The sequence below is a fragment of the Orcinus orca genome, chromosome 19 (assembly GCF_937001465.1).
Source record: "Orcinus orca chromosome 19, mOrcOrc1.1, whole genome shotgun sequence".
NCBI classification, from domain to species: domain Eukaryota; kingdom Metazoa; phylum Chordata; class Mammalia; order Artiodactyla; family Delphinidae; genus Orcinus; species Orcinus orca.
The window spans coordinates 13,387,206-13,413,802 of record NC_064577.1 but is presented as its reverse complement, the minus strand read 5'-3'; the positions used below and the strand labels follow the sequence as shown (position 1 = coordinate 13,413,802).

At 42.0% G+C, this 26,597-nt stretch overlaps 1 protein-coding gene across 3 annotated transcripts in view; it reads left to right on the top strand.

The window, feature by feature from the left end:
• Window positions 1–26,597, top strand: part of STX8 (syntaxin 8) — a 240,041-nt gene that overhangs the window by 135,045 nt on the left and 78,399 nt on the right. For all 3 annotated transcript variants that reach the window (XM_004266848.3, XM_049701681.1, XM_033422863.2), the window contains exon 7: window positions 8,740–8,841. In XM_004266848.3, coding sequence (XP_004266896.1) covers window positions 8,740–8,841 — 102 coding nt within the window. The remainder of the gene's footprint in view (window positions 1–8,739; window positions 8,842–26,597) is intronic.

Here is a 26,597-nt window from a genome sequence, read left to right as displayed (position 1 = left end):
ACACATGGTATGTGCCACCCTCTTTTCTGCAAGTGCTGCCCTCTAGGACAGCATTCTCTTCTTCTTTTTCACCCTCCTCCTTGTTTCTAGTTTTTGTTCCTCTTGTTCTTTAAACACTAGCGTTCTCTGATGTTCTTCCTTTACCCATACCTCTCTTTGTTCATTATATCTTTTTTCATTTGAATTTTTGAATTAACATACAGAAAAATCGACTGTGTGTTTGTGTAGTGCTGTGGATTTTAACACATGTATAGATTTGTGTAACCACTACCACAGACAGGACACAGAACAGTTCCATCACCCCTTGTGCTGTTCATTTGCCGTCGTTCCTTCCCCCATCCCTAACCCTTGGTGATCACCAACTGGCTTGTTCTCCATCAGTATAGTTTTGTCTTTTGGAGACTGTCATATAAATGGAATCACACATATGAACTTCTGTAGTATTCCATTTTAATTTTTCTGTTGTGCTTTTTGCTGTATATCTTTGTACAGATTGTATTTGTGGTTACTAGGGATGACAATATATATACTTAACATTCTACAGTCTGCTTAGAATCAATATTTTATCATGTCTAGTGGGGTATAGTAACCATACCACCATAAAGGTCCCTTTACCCTTGCCTCCCGTCAGTATGGTGTATGATACTTATGTTCATTGAAAACCAGATGTTGTAAGTTTTGCTTTCAACTGTCAGATAATTAAAGAACTTAATTGGAGAAGGATCTATTATATTTACCCAAACGTTTTTCATTCTGTTGCTCTTCATTTCTGATGTACCAGATTTTCTGCTGGTGTGATTTCCTTTCTGTCTGAAAAAGTGCCTTCAGTTTTTTTGTGTGGGGTCTGTAAATTCTCTTAGCACTTCATCTGAGAATACCTTTCTTTCACCTTGATTCCCAAAGGATATTTTTGCTGGATATAAACTTCTGTGTTGACAGTTTTCTTTCAGCATTTTAAAAATGTTGTTATACATTCTTCTGGCCTCCATGATTTCTGGTGAGAAATCCACAGTCTTTCAAATCTTCGTTTTCCTAGAAGTAATATGTCGTTTTGGGGGGTGGTTTTCAAGATTTTTTCCTTTGTTTTTAGTGTTCAGTGGTTTGGGTTTGATGTGTCCAGACATGGACTTCTCTGTGTTTATCTTTTTGGGGGTTTTCCGAGCTTCTTGAATGTATAGGTTTATGTTTTTTGTCAAACTTAAGAATTTCAGCCGTATTTCTTCAAATATTTTTGTGCCTCACACTCTTTTCCTCTCCTTCTGGGCCTCTGATGACATGAATGCTTGACCTTTGGCCATTGTCCCGTAGGTCCCTTAGGCTATGGTCATCCCCCTGCCTTTTCTCCTCATTGTTCAGATTTGATTGTTTCTGTTGACTTGTCTTCCAGTTCACTGCCTCTTTCCTCTGTCATCTCCATTCCGCTATTGAGCCCATCCAGTGAGTTCTTCTAATTTTGATTCTTGTAGTTTTCAGTTTTGCAATTCACATTTGGTTCTTCTCTGTATTTTCTGCTTTTTTTAAAAAAAATTTTTTCTGAAACTTTTGTTTCAAGAGTGTTCACTTGTACTTGTTGGGGCATTTATATTATAGCTGCTTTAAAGTCTTCGTCAGATAATTCCAACAGCTGTGTCGTTTCAGCCCTGGCATCTGCCGATTGTCTTTTCTGATGCATCTTGAGGTTTTCTGGTGCTTCGTATACTGAGTAATTTTGGATTTGATCTTGATTATTATGAGACTCGGGTTCTGGTTTAAGAGGAAAATGTATTATTTACTTGGCCACTGTTTCTCCTTCTGTTTTCCTGGGTGTTTATCCCAGTCTCTTATTTTTTCCTTCCATATTTTGTCCTCTGTAACCTCCTTCTGTGGCTTCTGGGAGACTATTCCAGTTTGTTTTCTAACTAAATCGTTTATTTAGATTACAATCTGTTTAACTGCCTTCACTGCGGTTTTTAATTTGACAAGTGTGTTTCTACCTGGGGCACTGTTTCTAGTAACTTAGGCCGGTCCCTCATCGTGGCTCTCTGTTCTGTTGTATTGATTTAGTGTCCTCTTGAATCTTGTTTTAAAAACAGAAACCAGTTTCTCAAGTTTTGTCCTTTTCTGGAAGGAATTGTGTTTTCTAGGGCAAAAGGGGTGAGGGAGGGGGAGCAGATGCTCCCTCTTTATTTACACCTGTTGGCTCTTTGCTCATCTTCACACACACATGTCAGTGTCTGTCTGTGGTTAGAAGTTGGGAAGGGTTCTAACTCAGCATAGGCCTCTGTTACACACGTTTCAGCCTGGAGGAAGGAAGACTGAAAGGCCATGGGATTGCTGGTGGGGAGGAAGAAGGAAAGGAGCCTGTGCTTTCTGCCCAGCCTGGCCCACCTGTTCCTGCTTAAAATGGGAGCAGGTACGGCCAAGGGGCTTTCTCCTAGGCCTCCGAAGCTTGAGTGCTCCCAGAGGCTCTGCTTGGGTGTGCGGGGACTCCCTGCCAGCTGCCCTGCCATAGGGTGCCTTGGCCAACGTGTTACTTTTCCTTTGCTGAGTCACAGATTGGTCTATCCTTCTGTTCCTGGTTTCCTAGTGTACAGAAAAGTGTATCATTAGAGGTTATCACCCACCCCATGTTTAGTTTCCATTGTAGGGAATAAAGGGAGTTTAAAGTAATGCCCTCAAGAAAAGCTCTTTATTCACCGTTTGGTTTTTTTAATGCTTGTCTTCAAATGTCATTAGCAATTAAGTGAAAGGCATAACAACATAATGACTTTGCAAGTGCCAGGATCCATTTTGAGTGCAGAAGGCACCAAATTTATCTGAAAATACGCAGCACACTCTCTGCCCTTATACAGATTTTACTGAGACTGTAACTGAGCCTAGAAGAAAATTAAATATATTTGGATCCAGCTGTGTTGGCACTGTATAATATTTCTCACCGCTTTTTGATGAGAGAATACTTTCTATTGTCCACATGTGATAGAAACATAAGTTCCTTCTCGAAACCAAGTGCAAATACTTACTGGGAAGTAAAATACCAGTTGCTCTTTGGAGGCTGTACTTGGAGGGATCTGAAAGAGTCAGCTGGTTCTTTCTTAACCTGTATTCTGAAACCTGTGTTTAATTTGCTCGTAACTGACTGTGGTTGGGGAAATTCCCCCCTTAGAAGCTACTAGGCTGCAAGGTGGGAATTCTCTCAGGCTCCCTGCCCTTGGAAATCGCCTTCTGAGGTCATATTGACGAGTGAATTTGATCAAACCAACCAACAGCAGTGGCAGTGCAAACCTTTTAAAAACTGACTTGGCGGTATGTTTCAAAGTCCATGTGGCAGTCAGAATCACGCTTAATTAAGAAAACGATAGAAAAGAAGGAAGATGATAATGGAGGAAAGAATTCATTGACTCATTATGTGGAAATATAGAAGCATTCTACATATCCCATAATGGGCTATTTTTAATGAATGTTTATTTTAATGGAATGAATATTTTGTAACCATTAGAAATTATAACTGTGAAGACTGTGTAACAACATGAAAGCGTACAAATGATACGTTAACGGGGGCAAAAGGCTCATATATTGCAATTATATAAAAATACAGGGCTTCCCTGGTAGCGCAGTGGTTGAGAGTCCGCCTGCCAATGCAGGGGACACGGGTTTGTGCCCCGGTCCGGGAAGATGCCACGTGCCGCGGAGCGGCTGGGCCCGTGAGCCATGGCCGCTGCGCCTGCGCGTCCAGAGCCTGTGCTCCGCAACGGGAGAGGCCACAACAGTGAGAGGCCCGTGTACCGCTAAAAAAAAAAAAAAAAAAAAAAAAAAATGTTTATGTCAAATCTTAGAAGGGAATCCATAGGAGTGGTTACTGGGGTGTGTGGATAATCTTGTACTTTTACCCCTCTCATTTATAAACTGCTATTAAATGATTTTTATCACCTAAAAATAGAGGGGTTTTTGTTTGTTTGTTTTTTAAAGCAAACAAACTAGTAATCAGATGAGGTTTACCAACCAATATGAAAAACTCTGTGTTTGGGCTGAGATGAAAACATTAACCCCTTCATTGTTGACTACTGATTTTTGCTTAGCTAATCTTCTACCAATTTTGTATTTACCTCTGTTATGAATATTTACAAATTTAATGAGAACTCTATCCAGAAACCCAGTTAACATATAACAGCTGACATATTGTATTTAGTATCTGACAAGGAGTATTTTGCACTTGACTTTCTTATAGTGCTAGAAGCTTATTAAGTCTAAATTTTATATTACATGTTGAGACATTAAAACATCATTTGCATGAGAACAATGGACCAAGCAACTCTAGGAAGCATAGCTGTTACTATGGAATATCCTGATAGGACATGAGGAATGGAACTTAAAAATACTGACTTTTATATGTGCTACTCTGTCTAAACTCAGTGTGTTCTGTGCTGACTGGACAGAACCTGAAACGATGGATCCAAGTCCTCGCGTCACATTTTAGGATGAATACAGTGTCCAGTGCATCAAGATGTCACGAGATCTAGAAATCGCTTCCTCTGAACAATCTGTTAATGTTCAGAGCTAAGTGTCTGTAGCTGAGAAGACAAGACTAAGGAGTTATACGAGGAGAATTGTCTTCTGGAAGGAAGAACACTGGAATTGTGTTGTTCTAGAAATAGAAGGTGAAAGTTAAAAGCAGGCAGATTTTCAGCTCGAAATATAGAAACTTATAATTACAGGCACCCTCCAGCTCAGCCATGAAATTGATTTTCTCACGAGCTTCCGTGTTACTGGCACGGGGTTGGGTGGGGAGCTGGGTGGGAGGGGGATTGTTACGGGGGAGGAGCTACGAGATGATCCCCTGACTTCTTGCAGCTGGAAAATTTTGTTATTCTAAGTCATTTGCTTTGTCTTCGCAGCAGGTCTCCCTGCCTGCCCGCCTTCCTCCCTCCCTCCCTTTTTTCTTCCTTTCTGGAAAATCCTACAAGTATCATGATATTGTAAGCTTCAATTTTTTTTTTCTAATTTATATATATATGTATTTTTTTCAAACAACTTTTAATTGAAGTATAGTTGATTTACAATGTTGTGTTAGTTTCAAGTGTATAGCAAAGTGATTCAGTTTTATATTTTTTTTTTCAGATTCTTTTCCATTGTAGGTTATTACAAGGTATTCAGTATAGTTCCCTGTGCCATACAGCAGGTCCTTGTTGTTTCTGCTTTACATTTTTAATTGAGGTATAATTTACATACAACAGAGTGTACAGACCTTAGTGTTCAGTTCATGCATTTTGACAACTGCATACGTTTGTGAGAATATTTAGAACATTTCCATCATCCCAGAAAATTCCCTCTTCTCCCTTTCCAGTCAGTCCCCTCCATCCCCACCCCAGAGGCAACTGCTTTCTGATTTCTATCTAGTAGATTAGGTTTGTCCTCGTACTTTATATAAATGAAATTATTAAGTATATATTACTTTCTTATTTTTGCCAACAAAATGCTTTTGAGATTTATTTTTTATTTAGCCAACAAAGTAACAGTTGTTACAGTTATAAGAAGCTCTTTGTTTTTTTTACTGAACAGTACAGATACCACAGTTTGCTTATCCATTCCCCTATTGATGGATATTAGGTGGTTCCTAGTTTTGGGTTCTCATGAGTATCGCTGTTGGGTATATTTTTGTACAGGTCTTTTTTTTTTTTTTTCTTTTTGCGGTACGTGGGCCTCTCACTGTTGTGGCCTCTCCCATTGCGGAGCACAGGCTCTGGACGCGCAGGCTCAGCGGCCATGGCTCATGGGCCCAGCCGCTCCGTGGCATGTGGGATCTTCCCGGACCGGGGCACAAACCTGTGTCCCCTGCATCGGCAGGCGGACTCTCAACCACTGTGCCACCAGGGAAGGCCTGTACAGGTCTTTTTGAGAAACATGTTTCTATTCCTGTTTGGTAAATTCCTAAGGGTGAAATTTCTGGGTCATAGAGTAGATATATGCTTAGCTGGAGTAGAACAGACAAATATTTCTTCAGTTAACTTTGTGCCAAATCATCCCCAACAATTAGTATTGTCAATTTTTTAAAATAGAAATTTATTTATTTATATTTGGCTGCATTGGGTCTTTGTTGCTATGCACAGGCTTTTTCTAGTTGCGGCGAGCGGGGGCTACTGATTGCGGTGCACAGTGGTTAAGAATCCGCCTGCCAATGCATCCGGGAAGATCCCACATGCTGCAGAGCAACTAAGCCTGTGCGCCACAACTGCTGAAGCCTACGTGCCCTAGAGCCTGCGCGCTACCACTACTGAGCCCGTTTGCTGCAACTACTGAGACCCGTGCACCTAGAGCCCGTGATCTGCAACAAGAGAAGCCATCACAATGAGAAGCCCATGCACTGCAACGAAGAGTTAGCCCCCGCTTGCTGCAACTAGAGAAAGCCTGTGCATAGCAGTGAAGACCCAACACAGCGGGAAAAAAAAAAAGATTTCCATCTTGGGCAAGCAAAAATGAATGGTGGTGCCGTTAACTGAGGCAGTGAAGATAGGGGAGTCCAGTTTGAGGGAAGATGAAGAGTTTAGTTTTAGAGACCTTGAGAGTCAGATATTTGTAGGAATTTCAAGGTAGAGATAAGTAGTAAGCAGTTGGCTATATGAGTCAAGGAGTTTTGGAGAGCTATGTAGAGCAGAAAATTTTTTTTTAATTTAAAAATATTTAAATTAAAATTTTAATATTAAAAATATTTAAATTTAAATATTTTAAATTTAAATATTAAAATTTTAAGTTTAAAACTAAAATAGAATAGAAATATACAGAATTCTGGGGATCACCAACATTTAAGAGGAAGAGGAGACTAGACAGAGCTTACAGATAAGTGAAAGGGAAACTGGGAGAGTATGTCATTGAATACAAGGAAATAGTTATGAATGGATCGTTAAATAATAGTGAAATATTTTCTAGGCAGGTGTTGTACAGATAATATTGGGCAAATTTGACTTAGTTCCACTTTTCTAAGAAGCAGCAAATTATTCAATGCTTTGAAATTATTCAATGCTTTTATCTTTTACACTCCATTCATTCACGGCCTTTATCTTTTAGTGTTTATCTTGCTGTATATTAGGCACTCTCCTACGGATAGGAGATACAGAGATGAATAAAAGTTAGTGTCTGTCATACTCTTTCTGTAAAAGACATGCAAACAGATACTTCAGTACAAACAAAAAGGGTCTCTAAGTAAAAAGATTGTAGGAAGTGCTGTAGGAGCTGGAAGAAAGACCTCCCAGCTCTTCTGTGCCTTTCACATGCTACTCTTTTTACATGAGTCGCACTATTCCTGCTTCTTCACCCACATACATGGCCGTCAAAACTGAGCTCAAACAACTTTCTGAAAGCTTTCTTTGACTTCCTTGTGGGTTTTATTTCATTCTTTAAGAAAAATGGTAACGTATTGGACAACATATCTCTAAAGCAATCACTAAAAAGGGAGAGAGGGAAGGAGGGAGGAAAAAGAACCAAAATTGAAAAAAAATAGTATATAGAGCTCATTATAAGAAATTCAAATAAAACAGATAATACAAGGAAGATCACCCAGGATCACACCACCTAGAAATAGTCATTATTAACATTAGGTTAACACTGTCTGGATATATCCTTACAGGTTCATATGTATAAAAGGAGGGATAGAAATAATTTTACATAATTAGGGTCATATTATATATGCTATTTTAATATTAAGTGCTTAATTTCACTTTTAAAAGATAAACTTCAGGGGCTTCCCTGGTGGCGCAGTGGTTGAGAGTCCGCCTGCCGATGCAGGGGACACGGGTTTGCGCCCCGGTCCGGGAAGATGCCACGTGCCGCGGAGCGGCTGGGCCCGTGAGCCATGGCTGCTGAGCCTGTGCATCCGGAGCCTGTGCTCCGCAACGGGAGAGGCCACAACAGTGAGAGGCCCGGGTACCGGAAAAACAAACAAACAAACAAAAGCTTCACATGAAGAGTTCTCTCCAAGAGGTAGTAATTACTAAAAGATCCATTTAAGGTTAACAAAATAATAACATAAAACATTGAAGCTTTAGTGATTTTTACAAGCTGTAAGTCTCTATATGTTTTACTTTCCAACAGCTTGATGTGACTCTGCTGAGAGTGATGAAGAAATTAACATCTTAGCTGCTGCCTTACCTTTCTTGCCACCGCCCCCCAACTGCTTCCTGATTTTCACCTATAATTCCATTGTCACTGTTTATTATGTTTGTCTACTTTTCTGTAACCTAATCCATATTTGTTCTCAGCTCAGTATTTACATGGATTCAGTTCTCGCTGTCATCTCTAATGTCATGGCCTCTGGCTTCTCCAGCCCAGAGTTCTGTATTTTTATTCACCTCTTGGTTGCCTAGATTTCATCATCAAGTAGTTTTCTTAAGAAGGATCCCAGTGGTCCCTGAAGTCCTCTATACCGTCTGTCTGCCGTCTTTATACTCCAATGACAACTTGGCTGGGCATAAATTTGTTGGGTCATGCTTTCTTTCCCCTGAACTTTTGACATTTCTCCTCTGTCTCCTGGAATTGTGTTGAACTCAAAGTAGTTTTTTTCTTTACTACTCCTTCCCTCCCGACCCCACCCCCAACCTTTAATGAATCAGAATTGCAGTTTTCAGAGAATATACATGAGTTCTTTAAAACCTTCTCACTCACTGCAGTTGAGAGAATTATTACTAGGAAGGACCACCACAGCTATGAGACTCTGATGTGAGCCAAGGTATTTTTGGAGTATTAACCATGCATCTTTGTTTTCCTTTATAGAGATAATTGATGACCTTGCCAACCTGGTGGAGAATACCGATGAGAAACTTCGCACCGAAACCAGGCGTGTGAATCTGGTGGACAGGAAGTCCACGTCTTGTGGTAAGAGATTGCTTACCACAATTAAGCAAAAAAGTAGTTATAGCTCTGCCTCTCTAATCATTTGCGGATAAGCTTCCCACGTTGGTCTCATTTCACCGCAGGGATTTGGTTGCTCTTCTAGTACAGGCAGTTTCATGTGATGAAGCATTGAAATTGCTAGAAGATCCCTAAATCTTGTTAAAATGAAATGAATTGTTATGAGGGCAGGGGAAGTATAATGCGTTGTTAATTTTTTTTTAATTTAAAGTAAGAAACCTTCCTGTATGCTTACCGAGAATAATAGTTTGGGAAGTTCTATGACATCCTGCAGACTGGTGGTGGCAGATCTCATGGGTTTTAAAGGCGATCTTGCTTGTTTTGTGCCTGTTTTAGTCACAGGCTTCATTGTTGAAGCTCGAGCCATAGAGCAGGTAGGAGCACAGATTCTAAAGTCCAAATGAGTGTATATCCTGTTATTTAGTGAAGTTATCATTTCTTAATACCTTGTACGTAAAATGAGGAAACACGGGCCAAAATAAGAATCACTGGGAATGACTCTTAAAGTGCTGATTCCCTGGCCCTCCCGTCGAGATTCTGATTGAGTAGGGCTAGATTGGGGTTCAAGAGTGTTAATCATTTAACAAGTGCACCAGGCAATCCCGATGTGGGTCCTTGCTCTTCGGCAGAAGTTCTGATGCACGTGTTTGTTGGGGTTTCAATGATCTATTGCTTGTGCACAGTGCCTTGCCCACAGGTAAGTGACATTGGATGGTGGTGACACTAGCAGTAATCACAGTCATGGTTATTTGATGCTTCATGTCACAAAGATGCACCACATTTATAAGGCTAATAACTTTGTTATAAATAGAAGTGCAGTAGCACTAAAAAAAACTAATGATCTGAGCACATGCTTTGCCTGACTTTTAGCCCTCTCAGTATGAAAAATATACTGGATCCCTCCCATCTATCCAGTTTTAGAACAAGGATCTCTGTGTGAGGTTCATCTGGGATGCACAGCTTGAGAAGTGTTACCTTCCTTGCCTGTGTGTGTGGTTAAACAGAAATCTAGAGCAACAGGGTGATGGAGGACCGGGCAAATATGGACTCTGGAATCTCAGAGGAAGTGGAACTTGGAGGCGCCCACCTGCTGCCCTTTTATCACCTGTCTCCTCCCTGTAACCTGGCAGTTCTCATCCACCAGATAGCAAGCCACTCTGTGCTTCTGCGCCTGTAGGCATGTGCTTCTTTCTACTTCCTGCGCAAAGCAAAGCCTCCTTGATTTTGCTTTACCGGCCTTCTCATAACTTCTAACCACAGGGATGTTGTTCTTTGCACCAGATCCTGAAACTTTGGCGACAGAGATAGATGGGTTCACTCCCACCTCCATCTGTTATTATCTTTGATTCTTATATAAACTTATTCTTTCTGAACTTTAGTTTCCTTGACTGTTAAAAAAAAAAATAGATGACCTGGTTGTAAAAATGAAATTGTATAAAATATGTAAAGTGTCCGACACTCGCCATCGTCCCTGAATTTCCATATTTTATGCAGACAGGCAGTAGAGCACGATAGTTAAGAGCCTGGGCCCCAGAGCCTGGGCTCAAATCCCAGCTCTGCCATTCACTGGCTGTGTGACCTTGTGAAAACCCGCTCCCCTTTGCCTCGATTTTCCCATCTCTGAAATGGGAATAATAATGGTACATATCTTGGAGGGTTGTTGTAAGGAATAAATGAGTTAATGTAGGTAAAGATATAGATGATATAGAGGTAGGTAGGTAAGTAGATAGATAGGTAGGGATATACAGCCCTTACAGCAGTTCTTAGCAAATAATAAGCAGTGAGCAAGTATTAGCCATTATTTTTATATGTTGAAAGTAGGAAGAATCTTCCAATTAAGAGACAACATTCCTGAGGTCTTTTTCATGCACTAAGCAATCATGCACTAAGCAAGTAAGATTTTTGTATTTGCAACATAGAGGCCCTCACCACATGCCATTCATGACGTCATAATGAAAAATATGGCTTCTACTGTTGCCAAGTTTTTATTTTGTAGTTTTACCTGGTGTTGCTCTTTATAGCCATAAATGTCCATAAAATCTTCTGAGCTGAGCTGTTTAATTTTTTTTTTGAAAACAGGAGAAATTTAGAGATGCCCAGAATTACTAAAATGCATGTTTTTTAAACATGTGTTGGTATCTTAAAATGTGTTAAGTGTGAATTGATCTCCTGCCCCCTTTATATTTACTTATAAGTATATATATTATCTGTATTAGAATTACATGTAGTGATTCAGAAGGGGGAGGTACAACAGTACAACAGATGCTGAAAGAAGAAATTTCTCCAATTTTTTTCAATGGAAATACTTTAGAGAATTCTTTCTCTTATCTCTTCAATTTCCCCCCTAATATTTATTTAGCAGTTCTATCGATAGTATAGCAACACCACATAACTATCCTTATATCATTTGTGGTGCCTGATAACTTTAAAGAAAAATGTTTTGCATTTGCATTTGTTCAAGGGACCTTTGCAATTGTGTATGTGTTTGTCGACAAGCAGTGCTAGTTTTGCATATTGATGGAGGTTCAGCGTGTGGCTCCAAAGGTCTAGGGAGGTTAGACTTGTATTCATGACCCCCATTAATTAACTTCTAAGTCTTCCCCTGATGAGTATTAAGCCTTGGAACTCAGGGTATATTGTGCAATTTACTGATTAGGTCTAGCAGCCCTTAGCAACATTAGCCTGACCTTTTAAAAAAAAAAAAAAAAAAAGTTTTTATTTTGGTAAAGTATACCTAACATAAACTTTACCCTTGTAAGTCTTTTTAAGCATGCAGTTCAGTGGCGTTAAATACATTCACATTGTTGTGCATTTACCACCACCATCCATGCATCTCCAGAACTTCTTCATCTTCCCAAACTGCAAGTCTGCACCCATTAAACACTAACTCCCCATTCCTCGCCCAGCAGCCCCTGTTAGCCACCACTCTGCTTCCTGTCTCTACAAACATGACTACTCTAGGTACCTCATATAAGTGGAACCGTACAGTATCTGTCCTTTTGTATCTGGCTTATTTCACGTAGTGTAATGTCTTCAATATTCCTCTTTGTTGTACCATGTGTCGGGAATTTCCTTCCTTTTTTAGGCTGAATACTATTCCATTGTTATGTTTATGCCACATTTTGTTTATCCATTTATCTGTCAGTGGATTCTTGGGTTGTTTCCACCTTTTGGCTGTTGTGAACATGGGTGTATGGCATCAGTTCCAGTCCCTGCTTTTTTGTGTACATGCCCAGAAATGGAATTGCTGAATCAAATTGTAATTCAGTTTTAATTTTCGTGGGGTAGCTACAGTACTGACCTCACCTTTTGTTTTGCTTTCAGCCTTTAAACTCTTAGGTACTTTCTAGTAGTTTCTCTTTCTTTAATCTAATAAAGCCCACTTGCAGGCATGAGTCAGGGGCTTCTGCAGCCTGAGAGGGGTAGGCAAGTGGAGTTGGAAGGTAAGGTCCTGGGCCCACCCTAGTTGGGAAGTGTAATAGGAGACCCTTTTCCCATTAAAGTGGGGTCCCAAACCCTTGGGATAAAAGTGTACCAGAAATAAATTGTCCTTGGGGATTGTGGAGAAGGCAGCCTTGGCACTGAACAGATGAGAAGAAGAAAAAGGAAAAACTATCGTTCCTGACAAGTTGTGGTCACAGAAAGGCTTTCCTGTGCATTTGTATCCTGGGTAGCTGTATTTACCTGTTGTAGCTCAAGGTGCCTGGCAGAAGTAATTGAATACCTCTCTGGAGGGGAGAGCATGTTTATCCTTGGTCTCTAGGAATCAACCAAAAAAAAATTTTCAAGGCAATGACCAGCACACACTCAAAGATAACGTGGCATATTGGGAAAACACACAAGACGAGCAAGGATTAGCAACAGACCACAGAAACCGTTCTGCGTAGACTTGCAGTGTTAGGATTATCGGATGCAGATTATAAAATCAATTATGATTATATTTAAAGAAGGACATGACAAGTTTGAAAGTATCTTCAGAGAATAGGAGCTATAAAGAACAACCTAGAAAATTTGAAAGGGGATCAAACAGAATTTCTATAAATAAAAGGTAACAAACTCAAGTCTCAGTGGGCATATTTGGTACCAGCAGGAGAGAAACTCAACCAGAGGACATGTAAGAAGAAAACAAACCATATTCCCTTTCCATAAATGCTAACATTTACGAAAGGATGTCCAGACGCCATGGAAGTTAAATTATGGTCTGGGGGCAAAGGCTTGGTCCAAGAGCCTCACGACATAGCAAAGAGTTAATCACTTGCTCTTCCCTAGTGCAAGGCCAGGTTGATCACTGATATGTAAACACATACACATAGTACATGATACTGCAAGCAGGGTATGTTTTAACTATTTGGGGGGTGGGGATTAAGCACCTCACTCAGGGTAACTCGGTTACTGTTAACTCCATGGCTGTTTAACTAAGAGAACTTGCGTAAGCGGAGAATAGCAGCGGCACATCATCATTTTACTTAAGGGAGTGCAAAACTAGGCTGTGAACCGTGAAATGGTCTTTTGTTTTCCTTCCGCCACCATATCGTCCTCGCCCATCTGATATATCAGTCCTAGATGCTTTCCCAGTGAGGAAATTTCTTGTTAAAAGGACAGACCCAATTGCAAGGGGGCCACACAGCACGGCCCGATGATGAATTTGTTTGTTCAGTTGTTAACAAAGGATTCAAGCACCTCTTTGTGAACCTTTCACTCGGAAGCCTGGGCTTTAAAATTTTTTTTACTGGGATCTTTGGGTGGTTTTTCCTCCCTTTTCTTCTCCTGCCCCCACCCCAATAATAGCATCAAGTAGAAAACAGTATTATTGTCTGTCTCCAGCTTCTAAACGCAAACTAGACTGATGTCTTCCATCGGCACCTATGCATACTTTCAGATCTGTTATTTGTGTTAAGGACATGCGCATAAAAGCGGGATCTTTGTAATTGCAGTTTAAATATTCATTGTGCCTCGTCCTCATTAGAATTCAAAATAGAGCCTCGTCTGAGTCTGAGGGACGCAGCCAATTGTGAAAGGCCAGACGAAGGGTTCTGAATGACTCGGGTTGAGGGACAGTACTGCTTCTCAGTATACTGACTGTTACATAATGTTGTCGAAGCAGAGTTACTGTGATTTTAGCAGCGTCTCATTGATGTGGTTAGGAATCAGCCCAACTGACATTGCATTGACAAGGTCTCTCTCTGGAACCATTGGATTTGCCTCCCACTCCTTGGAATGGGGTCGTCTTAAGGAGGTGGAAGAGTTCAGTGGTTGAGAAAGGACAGCGCACCGCACAGGCGTGGAGCCAGGCGAAGGGGGGGTCACCATTGGGGCTCAGCCACTTACAACCTGGGTGACTTGGAGAGCCACTTGCCCTCTCCGTGGCTCAAAATGAGGGTCCCATGGCTCTTCTGCAGACTGCATGAGAACAATCTGGGCGGTATCGTGACTGCTAGTGAGTCCTCAGTAAATGCCAGCCGACGTTAAAATGTGGCTTTAAATTGGTCGTCGAGAGCCACCTTAATAAGTAAGGCTCAGAGGCTCTTACCTCTCTTTGCAGCCAGCTTAGAAAGGTCTTTAAGGAGAATAGTGATGATCTGAGTAAGTTATGCAGGAATATTACGGAGCTAGGAGGTTTGCATCCTCATTTAATCAGAAATGGAGTCGATTTTTTTTTTTTTCAAATAAACTGAAATTTATAATCTTGTGGCTGAAGCCATTACCAGTCATGAAGTTAGTCAAAACCACCTCTAGTGCATATGCGGGATGGTGGTGAGGCTGCCTTACTTTTGTATTGCACAAAACCCACTTTTTCTTATGTTAGCTGTTTTGAACTGAACACAAAATAGGTAAGAAACTGAATTCCAGGTTGTCTGGCTTATTGAACTGACCTTAGAGACAACTTAATCTCTCAAGGAATTGTTTTCAAAACCTTACCACAAACACAAACAGTTAATCTGGAGCAAGAGAATAACTCTGCGAGTTCTTTTATTTATCTTACTGTTTATCAAGAATATTCTTAGCTATTGTTTCCTTCCTTCTTACCCTTCTTCGTTGAGATAAGCTAGTTGAATTCCTCAGCTCCCTTATTCCGTTGCGGAGCACAGGCTCTGGACAGGCTCAGTGGCCATGGCTCACAGGCCCAGCCGCTCCGCGGCACGTGGGATCTTCCCGGACCGGGGCACGAACCCGTGTCCCCTGCATCGGCAGGCGGACTCTCAACCACTGCGCCACCAGGGAAGCCCGCTCCCTTATTCTTTACATACGTGTGTGCCTGACTCTGTACCCCCGTGTCACCTTCCATTTGGTCTCTGGAGAAACGCCCAGTCCTTCACTAATGCGTATCTGCCCCCAGAGCCCTCTGATCCTTCACCTTACTGCTGCCTTTCCCATTCATTCATTCACTCTTTTCTCCCTCCATGCCAACACAGTTACTGGGCTTGGATTTTAGAAGCAGGTCTCCCAAGAATTTTATGCTCTATGGTTTCACTGCCTGGTATCTATTATCTCCGTAATGGAGAAAAGTCATTTCTCTAAAATCTATAGCAGATATGTCTTGGGAGGGAAACAGTTTTAAATCAACTGAAAAGGGCATGTTTACAAAATAAGGGAGCCCTACAGAGAGGGACTCATTTATCTTGGTAATACTGGTAGCCAGGTAAACGTTAGCTGCATTCCGACACCAGATTCACAGGATGGGAGCAACGGCTTACATAAATACGATCAACGTTACAATCACGCACATTTACTCTGTGTGCCAGGCACTGGGCTCGGTACTGGAGCTGAAAGGTACCTGGGGCACACAATTCCTGCCCTCGGGGAACTTGGAGCGTAGTGGGGGGGGGACACACACTGTAAATCACTAGTGACTGCAGTAGCGCAGGCAGAAAAGGCTCTCAATCAGCCTAGGGGCCCAGAGGTTTCCAGGAGGACACAATACGGGAGCAGACGTCTGAAGGATGAGTAGGAGAAGCTTCTTCTGGGTCCGGTCAAGTGACAAACCAAAATAAGCAGGATGTGTACACTGTGATGCCATTTAAAGGAGAAAGGGAGGGAGAGAGGGAAACAGGGAAAGACAGAAGGATCCACATAGGTGCTGTGTAGACTTGTTGATTAGAGCGTGACAACAGGTGTGGAGGAGCAGGTGCAGGTGACTTCGGTTACTTCAGAGATGTGCACGGGGGCCAGGCTTGGAGCTGGGTGATGTGAGCTTGTTGATGTTTTCTTTACAGAGCTTTAGAAGTTTTCATGATAAGCCTGTATTACTTTGTAATTTGAGAATTAATTAAAATTTTAAGGAAAATGTACTTTTACTATTAATATTTTGGTACTCTTTTAATAAACTTAAAAAAATTTATTTTTGGCTGCATTGGGTCTTCGTTGCTGCGCACGGGCTTTCTCTAGTTGCAGCAAGTGGGGCCTGCTCTTGTTGCAGAGCATGGGTTCTAGGCGTGTGGGCTTCAGTAGCTGTGGTGCACGGGCTTAGTTGCTCCGCAGCATGTGAGATCTTCCCGGACCAGCACTTGAACCTGTGTCCCCTGCATTGGCAGGCGGATTCTTAACCACTGCGCCACCAGGGAAGTCCCTTAATATCTTGGTACTTCTAGTCATTTTTTCTGTACATAGTATTTTGACAAGATTATGATAATCTTGTATTTTTAACCGTTTTTTACAGTTAAAACGGTATTTTTAACCGTTCTTTTTAATGTTTTATTATGTATTTTTTAAACTTTTTAAGTTGAAGAACAGTTTTACAATGTTTCAGGTGTACAGCAAAGTGATTCATATATAGATATATACACATGCATATATATTCTCTTTCAGACTCTTTTCAGCTATAGCTAATGTCTTATAAACCTATTTTTCTTTTAATACTATTAGTACCGTCCCATCATTTACTTAAATACTCTTGTTTGGGGGCTTTTAGATTATTAGACGCATAGAGCTTTTTTCCACGTTTAGGACTTTTGGGTATTGGTTCGGATGCTTCCAGGGTCAGAATCAGAGACCAGCTCTGCCGTCTTATATCAACAGTCTCCTTCGTATATCAGCGGGCTCCTGAGTGGAGGATTGTTTGAGGCCCAGAGCAGTGACAGGGAGCTGGAGGGCCGGGGGCAGAGCTGCCGTCCCTGGGCAGGGAGAGCGAGGTCAGGATGCCACCGCCAGAGCTGCCGAGCGACGCCGCTGCCTCTGACCGTCTCTGCCTCTCTGGGTCAGTGGAAGAGTGCCGCGCTGGCCAGGCCTGGCTGCCAAGGCTGGGCAGAGGAAGAGTCTGGCTGTGTTAGACTTCACAGGATGGGCATTCCCTCAGAATGGAAATGGGGGTTGGATCTGGACATCCAGGGGAAAAAACAAAACAAAGCACGTTATCTATTACAGATGTATTTCTCACGTAGACTTATTTAGACCCAAGGTGGGAGCAGCGTTAAGCTTTTCTCAGCGTACAGGCGTACATCATTTTATTGCGCTTTGCTCTTACTGTACGTCACAGATGATGTGGATGTTTTTTTGGTTGGTTTGTTGTTTTTTTTTTGTTTTTTGTTTTTTTTTTTTTACAAACTGAAGGTTCGTGGCAATCCTGCGTTGTCAGATGATGGTTAGCTTTTTTTTTTAATTAAGTTATGTACATTGTTTTTGTAGACATAATGCTATTGCACACTTAATAGATTACAGTATAGGGTAAACATAACTCATCTGCACCGGCAAACCAAAAATGTGCGTGACTCGCTTGGTTGTGATATTCCCTAGAGCAGCTCTTCGGGCAGGATGGGACCAGCTCGCGGAAAGCCAAGGGACTAATCCCGTCCCCCTTCGTCTTTCTTTTTTTCCTCTTCCATCTTCTATGGAAGACACTCAGGGCTCAGTCCTTTGCTCTTTTTTGTGTGGTGGGGGGTAGTTCTTCTTTGACCTACTGTGTCGACTCTTGGATGGTTTCATGGGCACCTCACAACTCTCCATCTCAGACCCCAACTTCACCTGAATCGCAAGGTCTCTGTCTTCTTCCACTACCACTCAGTTTCTCTTGACTGCCCCCAACATGCTCTCAATTTGTGTATGCTCTTCATAGGCTCATTATCTTCGGCCCCACATAAGCTCCCTCTTCCCATTGCTTCCCATTGCTTCCGGCTAAAAACTTCCTTCATCCCCTCAGACGCTTTTGGAGGCCAGACAGGAAACCTTCGTGACTGAAGCGGGCCCCTGTGATTCTCTCCAGTGGCAAACAAGAGAGGAAACAGCAGAGCTTTGCCGAGTGGGAATGCAACACCAGATCATCTCTGTGTTTATTTTTTTATGGGAAGCCTGGAATCTGGATCTTTTAAGTGAAATCTCCCAGTATTTTAGTGTTGACAATAAATGAACCTTGTTAAAAATTCCATGTGGGCCAAATAAAACATGTGGCGATGTCCTACACTTTGGGGCCTCTCTTTCACCTCTCTCTGGTCAGTCCCTAGGCCTGTTTGAGAATAACTCTGCAGTAAATCTCTCTCTTCCCTGTTCATCACTTTGTGTTCTCACCACTCTGTCTCAGGCTCTCGTCACGCTTATGTAGCCATTACAAATGATAATGAAGAAGTCTGTTTATTGGGTACAGAAACATGTGCGTGATTGTAACGTTGATCATATTTATGTAAGCCGCTGCTCCCATCTTGTGAATTTGGTGGCGGAATGCAGCTAACGTCTACCTGGCTACCAGTATTACCAAGATAAATGAGTCCGTCTCTGTAGGGCTCCCTTATTTTGTAAACATGCCCTTTTCAGTTGATTTAAAACTGTTTCCCTCCCAAGACATATCTGCTATAGATTTTAGAGAAATGACTTTTCTCCATTACGGAGATAATAGATACCAGGCAGTGAAACCATAGAGCATAAAATTCTTAGGAGACCTGCTTCTAAAATCCAAGCAAGTACTGGGGCGCTCCGATGAATATATTGGAATTGCTCGATATTCCTTTTAGGAGCTAAAATGACAGCTCGCAGACCTGCCCTTCTCTTGGCACTCCTGAACACCCCCCTCCTGGACCCTGTGGGTGCTCGTGGCCTTTGTATTATGCAGGTGTGACACGTTTGTGGTCAGATGTCTTTTATATGTGACCACATCACTGTCGTTGCTTTGGTTTTGAGCTCCTACCGTGGAAAAGCCTGGCTTTCTGCTAACAGCATTTATTTGGGGAGTCAGAATAGGAGCAGGAGGTTCCAATGTTGATGCTTTGACTTAATCCAGGCAAAATGAAGCCTTTGAGAGAAGCACCAAATTGGAAAAGCTTTAATGGAAAGTGATTGATAAGGGCTGACAGCCTCAGCACTGTCACCATGACCGCCTCTGGGGCTGCCACACTTCTTCTAATCCGTTACGAGGCAGTGACTTTTGCAATCATCAAGGGGTCAGAAATGATCACAAAGGAGAATCGTTTTTTGATTATTGTTTTTGCTCGGTGTGGTTTGGAAAGATAAGGTGTGATTTCCAAGAGCAGCTTCTGTTGTTACGGAGTAATAATTACGCTGAGCAGACTTGGCCGATACCACTCCCCCGTACGTGTTCCTGCGTGTTTTCTGGTAATATGTGTTCGCCACTGCATTCATCTGCTTTCAACCGGCTGTGTGGGACCAGCAAGTATCGGCTAGGGTTAGAAGGCCCGTCAGTGGGCTTGGGACAGAGCATGTTTTGCTTACTCTACGTATACTTCACCTCTGTTGTGTGTCCACTGCTTAAGCGAGCCAGAGCCCCAATGCGTCCTCAAGGTGTTTTGCCACCCCAGCCTGATTCTTCAGGAGTTCACCATTATACTCCAGTACTTCTCATTCATACATTGATTTGATTGTATTTGTAAATTGAAGTGAAGAATGGGATTCTAGTTGTGACCGAAATTACCCAAATTGGGAAGTTGCTTGATACCTTTTTCACATGTGAAATCAATGGCTTGGTAATGTTGACCATAAACTAATTGGAGTCCAATGAGTTTATGGTCAACATTACAAGGGTTTATAATTGGACTGTAACCCAATTCTAATTGGACTTCCTCAAAAGAAGTTGGGCATTTTCCTTTTAGCTAATAAATTCATCCACATCTTCATGAGGTCAGTATGGAAAGGCAGGGGGAAAATGGTTAATGGCTTAGACTAGATGGTCTTTGAGGTTCCATCCAACGCTGTTATCGTCTTTTCATACCCCTTTGAAGAGAATTAGACACTTCCTTCTACCCTGCACACGCACACCCCCCAAATATGAGTCAGGGGTCTAGGCCAGAACTTTGTTGATCTCATTTCAAACAGGGTGGTTGGCACCAGGTTAGATACTTGCAGAGTTAAATCCTACCTGAACAGGGACCTTGACCTTCAGTGTTACGTATTCCTGTTTGATTGAAAACAATTTTAACAGACATGTGTTAGAACAAAAACAAGGAAAATAGAGAAAAGTTTTAATGGGAGATACAGAGAACGTTTGTTGGGTTTTAGTGTGTGTTTCTTTAGGAAAATAAAGAAATGTGGTTATTGAGCGTAACTCCTGGGTTCTTTGTTCATAAGTAGTTGGTAGAGATGCCTCGCACTTTTCTCTCAAGTTGGTGTTACAGCTCTAGGGCTATTTTTAATTAGTTAATTTTTTTTTTTTAAGTGGGCTGTATTTTTTGGAAAACATCCCTACAATTTACATTTTGGGTACAGGTTTTCGTGCCTCTCGCCCATCAAAAATTGTAACTATAAAATGGAGTAAATGGGCACGTAGCTGGTTTTAGGGTTATTTAAAGTCACAATGGTTCACAAGTGGATTATCTTCTCTGTGTATTATCACAATGGAAATTCAGAGATCAGCTGGCCTTCCTGAGCATCTAGTGCTTGCTACTCTGTTGAAGAGGCGCCCTAGCCCAGGCCAGTTACTGGTGTGTGCTCAGAGAATGAGATCGTTTTACTTCGACAGCAGCTGCGATGCCCAGTGTGCACGCTTCTGAGAAACAATAACCACTGGTAAATAAAGTTGAATAGAAACAAGCAAAATTAAAGGAGTTGTCATACCTTGGGAAATCATAATAATTAATACCTGGCTGCAGCCATTTCTCAGTGTGCAAAGCATCTCTGTCAGCCCCATCTGCCGGTCTGTCCACGGGTAGGTCCCTGCCCGTACTTCTCACCTTACAGCGCACTTCACAGTGGCGCCAGTGTGCAAAGCTGCTCGGTCGCAGGGCAGTGCTTCCAGTCCAGAGCCCTGACATTTTTTAAAGAACCTGACTCTGGACCTTGTTCCATTCATGAAAGTTTTTATCAGCCCTAGGGATCCATTCATCGGCTCCAAGAGAACCTCATCAGCCCCACGGTTTTTATTTTTCGGCTCACCTTTTCTATCTCTCTCAGAGCCAAGCAGTCACGACACTTTGGAGTCATTGAACCAGCGTTAAATTCCTAAGAAAAATTGATTTGGGGCTCATCTGAAATCACTGTTGGGTTTTTTCTGTCCGAGGGTGTGAACACTGAGATCAATTTCTCCGGATTAGCAGCAAAATGATCTCTGTATTGGACTTGGGCATCAGTGGTCCACGACACTGACCTCTGCGCATGCCCAGTACAAAGGCTCTCCTGCGTCTCCCATTTTGCTGCTCCGAGCCGCCTGCAGCCAGCAGGACGCACTTCGGTGGCCTCGGGAGGGCACGTGTCTGCTGAACGGCTCCCCCCGCCTCCCCCCCACCCCATTCTTCCACCAGTTGATTTATGGTGATAGAGCCCTTCTTTCTCTTTTGGCCCTCCAAGCGATCGTTCCTTTCAAAATGACTTGGATTTCTGAAAAGTCTTATTTTTTAAAAAAATTTTTGCAAATGTGGAGCCAAGATTCTTTGTCATTGTGTTGGCATTTGTCTGGTAACTTCTTACCTGTAAAGCCACAGAGAAATGGAAATAAAATTGAAAAGGGTCACTTTTTTCTTTTTTTTTGGCCACACAACACGTGGCATGTGGAACTTCCTCAACCAGGGATGGAACCCATACTCCTTCAGTGGAAGTGCAGAGTCTTAACCACTGAACCACCAGGGAAGTACGAAATGGGTCACTTTTTTTTTTTTTTTTTTTTTTTTTTTGCGGCACGCGGGCCTCTCACTGCTGTGGCCTCTCCCGTTGCGGAGCACAGGCTCCGGACGCGCAGGCTCAGCGGCCATGGCTCACGGGCCCAGCCGCTCTGCGGCGTGTGGGATCTTCCTGGACCGGGGCACGAACCCGTGTTCCCTGCATCGGCAGGCGGACTCTCAACCACTGCGCCACCAGGGAAGCCCGAAAAGGGTCACTTTTAAAAATGAATGAATACAGTGGTGGTAGCAGCACAATAATGTGAAATAATATTGAATGCCACTGAACTGTACGCTTAAAATTAAGGTGGTAAATTTTATGTGTATTTACCACAGTAAAAAAATGTTTTTTCTATTTAAAAGATGAGTAAATACTTGGTGTACCCCTTCCCGGTAAATTATGGCAAAGTTAGAATAAAGTTCCTTGGCATCTTTGTAAAATAACGTGCAGGATTGTTCCATACAACCATTTTTCGTGTGATGTGGTAACAGAAGCTTAATTATATCTATATAGATTTGCCCAGGCAAAATAGAAATAGGAGCAAAGATAGCTTCAGAAACTAGAGGGCATCTCAAAAATAAATATAAGTGAATTCAGCATTATGGTTGCTATATCTTACTCTTGCCATTCTTAGTAATACTAGTAAAGCACAGTTAACTGATCACTGATATATTCCTACGTCCAAAATATTGGCAGTTTACTTTTGAAACCTGGAAGGAGAGTCACATGCTTGGAATATTTGATTTGCAGAGACTTCTCTATTCCTGTCATCAGCTTTCTGACACTATACTTTTTGTATAACTTCAGTAACATCTACTCTTTTTAGCATATTTATACCCATGATGAATCAGGTCCATTTTAATCCATTTCACTAGTCCTATTTCCATTTTGTTTAGAGGTAATGAAGCCTCTAATAGTCCCTCTAGGGGGCGTGCTTTTCATTTTAGGTAGACAGCAGGCACATCTTCCTGTGATACTGGACTTGTTTTATACTTTCTGTTCCTTAGAAAGGAAGGCTGAGCTCCCAGTCTTTCCCAAAAATGGTTCTTCCCTTTGCGATCCACATTTACATCTCTTTTCCCTGTTTTTCAACTCTGCTTTTCTTTCTTTTTTAAAAAAATGTGATCCGGGACTGCTTCTTAGGTACTTCTTCAGCCGTGTCTTGCATGGATATTTTTGGTGGCATGTGACGGCTGCAATCAGTTTAGTAGTCAGAATGTGCCAGTGGTGTCAAACGCCGTACCTTGGGCCCATTTTTCAGAACTAAAGCCCCTTTAGCCTGTCAGTAGTAAATAAATGTATTTCTAAGCATTTTGCAAAGTGAACACTATGATTACGATATAATTTTATATGTAAAGGGAGTGGGAAAAGGAGAACAACCCACTTGTTACAATACTGTTGGAAGGATCGAGAGAATAAAAAGAGGAGGGCAGAGTGATCCAGACGTGAGTAGCTGTGTGAAGCAGCTACCACCCATAGACCTGAGGGAAGGAAGTGCGTTCCAGAGCCCCCGGGAGCATAGTCACTGCTGCGCTCCTGGGACCGCCACTCAGCCAGTGCCGGAGCTGCCTCGGAGGGGCCCCCTGGGCTGGTGTTTCGACCACATGGAGATGCCCCCAGACCAGAGGAGGCCTGCCTTGCTGGTTCTGGGATGGCCAAAGAGAGGCAGTCGTGGCTGCAGCCGGGATCACTGAGGGAATGTAGACACTTGCAGAGACCCTGCTCGAAGTACAGGGGGGAAGAACAGCTTCATCCTCCATCTGGCCTTCTGAACTCCTACCAGGACCTTCGCCTGGCAGACCGTAACAGGGAGCTAGCTGGCGAGGGAGCCTGGGAAAAGTAGTTTGCAGACTCCAAGCCCCAGAATGCCAGAGCAGAGAAGGGCAGGTGTGGAGCTGGGAGATAGCAGGTAGTACCTGGTACACAGCTCTTCACAGGGGGACCATTGAGATGTTCTGTATATATTTCACTGGAGATCATCTGAGATGTTACCCCAGCCTTTGCTGTTTCTTTCAGAATTATTAGGTTCCTCATGAACTTGTTGAACTGGGAAAGGGTTGTACGTACTCTAAAGGACTGTTTGGTTAGAGCTGTTTATCCCAGGCAATATGAGCCTTAGAAAACCCAAAACATATAGTTTGTCACTAACAGAAGAAACAGGGCCGTTGTCACCTTGAACCACTGGAAGAAATGATGCCGTTTCCCCTGACTGGCCAATGGACTTACCACCTTCGCAGTAAATGATTACAGATACGAACAAGTGTGCGACAGTTGGACTTAGTATTTGATAATTAGATTGACTTCCGGCCTTCAATTGGCTCCTATCCTTCTGTGAAAGAAAGAACTATGAGAAGTCACCTGTGAAAAAAAGTGACAAATAGAAAGGGCCACTGGGCACCCCTGCAGTTTTAAAGTTTGGGAGGTAAGTTGAAGAAATCTTCCAGAAATTAGAACCAAAAGACAAGGGAGGATATAAAAATTAGAGAATTGGTTCAAGATCCAAACAATAGGACTGTCACGGTGAGAAAAACAGGACCAAGGACACTTTCAAAGGAAACAATGCAAATTTCTCTAGAACTGAGGGACGGAAGTGACCGTATTGAAAGAGTCCATTATGTACCCAGCTTAATAGATGAAAAAAGACCCATTCAAGTAGTGGAGGGTAGTGGAGTATTGCAGGAAGCTCCTAGCAGATGTACTTTCCCTAAATGAGAAAGTAACTCTAGAAAAGAGATCTGTGATGCCAGAAATGAGAGACAGAAGTAAAGAGAATTCCCTGGATGATAGCAGTGGGAAGACCCAGGATATCAATTGTGCAACCGATTGAGAGAACCACCATTCCCCAATAGAGCTGGAAGTTAGGGGAGAAAATAAAATGAAATGTTTTCCTGCAGAAAAAACTGCACTGAGAGGCTCTTGGAGAGAATGAGACTTAGTAGGAGGAAATCTAAACAATGAAAAAAGAAAGGCAATTATAACCTCCAGGAAAACAAAAAGTAACACAAATGAGGAAACATAATTATAACACATTACTGAATATGTAGATAGCCAAGGTAATGTAGACATTAGTTACTTAGTTGTTAAGATCTAGCTATAAGGAAGACGGGAGAAGGAAGAGGTAGAAAGAGGAAATGACAGTGTAAAATAGATGGAATTGAGAGATCACAGTGTGAGCAAGTCGTTTTAAAATGGGGAAGGGTTAGTGATGCAGTAGTCAGAAGGGGAGGGCAGAGATTCCTGTTTAGTAATTATTATAAACCTTTCTAGAATTATTTGAATGTTTGTCATGAATCATTTTGATGCAATAATTTTCTCTAATGTTGAGTTCTTTAGGTTTGTAGGTTCTGTTACAACTTGAGGGATAAGCTTGTAAATAGTAAACAGAAATCTGTGAATTGAAATAATAGTTTATTCAGTAAAAAAGAATTTGAGTAACTTTTAAGTTTCTTTGTGCGTACCTTTAGTTGTATGTATTCCCGAGATGATGAACTGCAGAAATCTCTAACACTACTAAGCAGGTCTGTTGTCCGGAACGGTACGGGTAGAGAAATGCTGAATCGAGTGTGTGTTAAGTAGGAGAGGGTAAGTGAGTAAACATATTGGTGGTCTTAGGAACGAAGGAGAAACATAGCAAATGGGAAAAGTGAGAACGAACTTTATGGTGTTAGATCTGAATCAGAAGTATCATTGTAGATTTATGATTAAAAAATATCTTACCTTTAACCACTGAAAGAGCCTGGAAGCAATGATGCTCCAGTATTTGAGCACCGTTAGTACCCAGATCTTACGTTCTAAATACTATTCACCACGAAAGAGAACCAAGGTTCCTTGCAGAAACAACTGATTCCAGGTCTGGGGCAGAGAAATTATAAGGCAAGACCAGAACTTCTTGTGTCAGAAGTCAAGCATGTAAACAATGGTGCAGGCATAGCAAAAGGACACAGGTGCTGGCTTGGAGAGATTCTTGGTCAAATTTGGGGCAATTGAAGCAATAAAAATAATGATGATGGTAATAAACACTGAATATTTAAAAAGGCATTGATGAGTCCACATCAGTAGTGAAATAAAGGCAGAGGTGAGGCTGAGGGAGAGGATCATCTTGCCAATAAATGTGGAAGAGTGATAAAAATGATAAAATCATTTTGCAACCACCAGTGTGATTTTTCAGAATCATCAGTGGATACTAAATTGTTGGGTGGAAGGTTGTGGGCAGTAGGATACTCACAGTCTCAAATTATCAAATTACTCATTACAAAGGAGGGAAGAAACTTGAACAAAGTGATCACACTCAGCATCACCAGCGTGAGTGACAACCTCGCATTGTAGAGCTCCAAACATGAAGCGACACATCATCACCTCCAGATCTAATCGAGAGAAACGATCAGACTGGTTCCGATTGATGGACAGTATATGAGACAACGTCCCGGGCCCTTTGAAAGTGTCAGTGAAGAAAGAAAAAGATGGAAGGACTGTTGTAGATTAAAGGGGACTGAAGAGACATGACAACCAGATGTCTGTGGTTTTGACTGGCTTCTGGATCAAAGTACACCCAGCCCTAAGGATGTTATCGGGATAATCAGGGGTGTTTTTTCCTACTTTTCTGTAGGTTTTAAATCTTTCAAAATAAAAGGTTGGGATGGGGGAAAATATAAACAGTGACGTTTCCCCTGGATTAGTGTCTTAGTTCACAT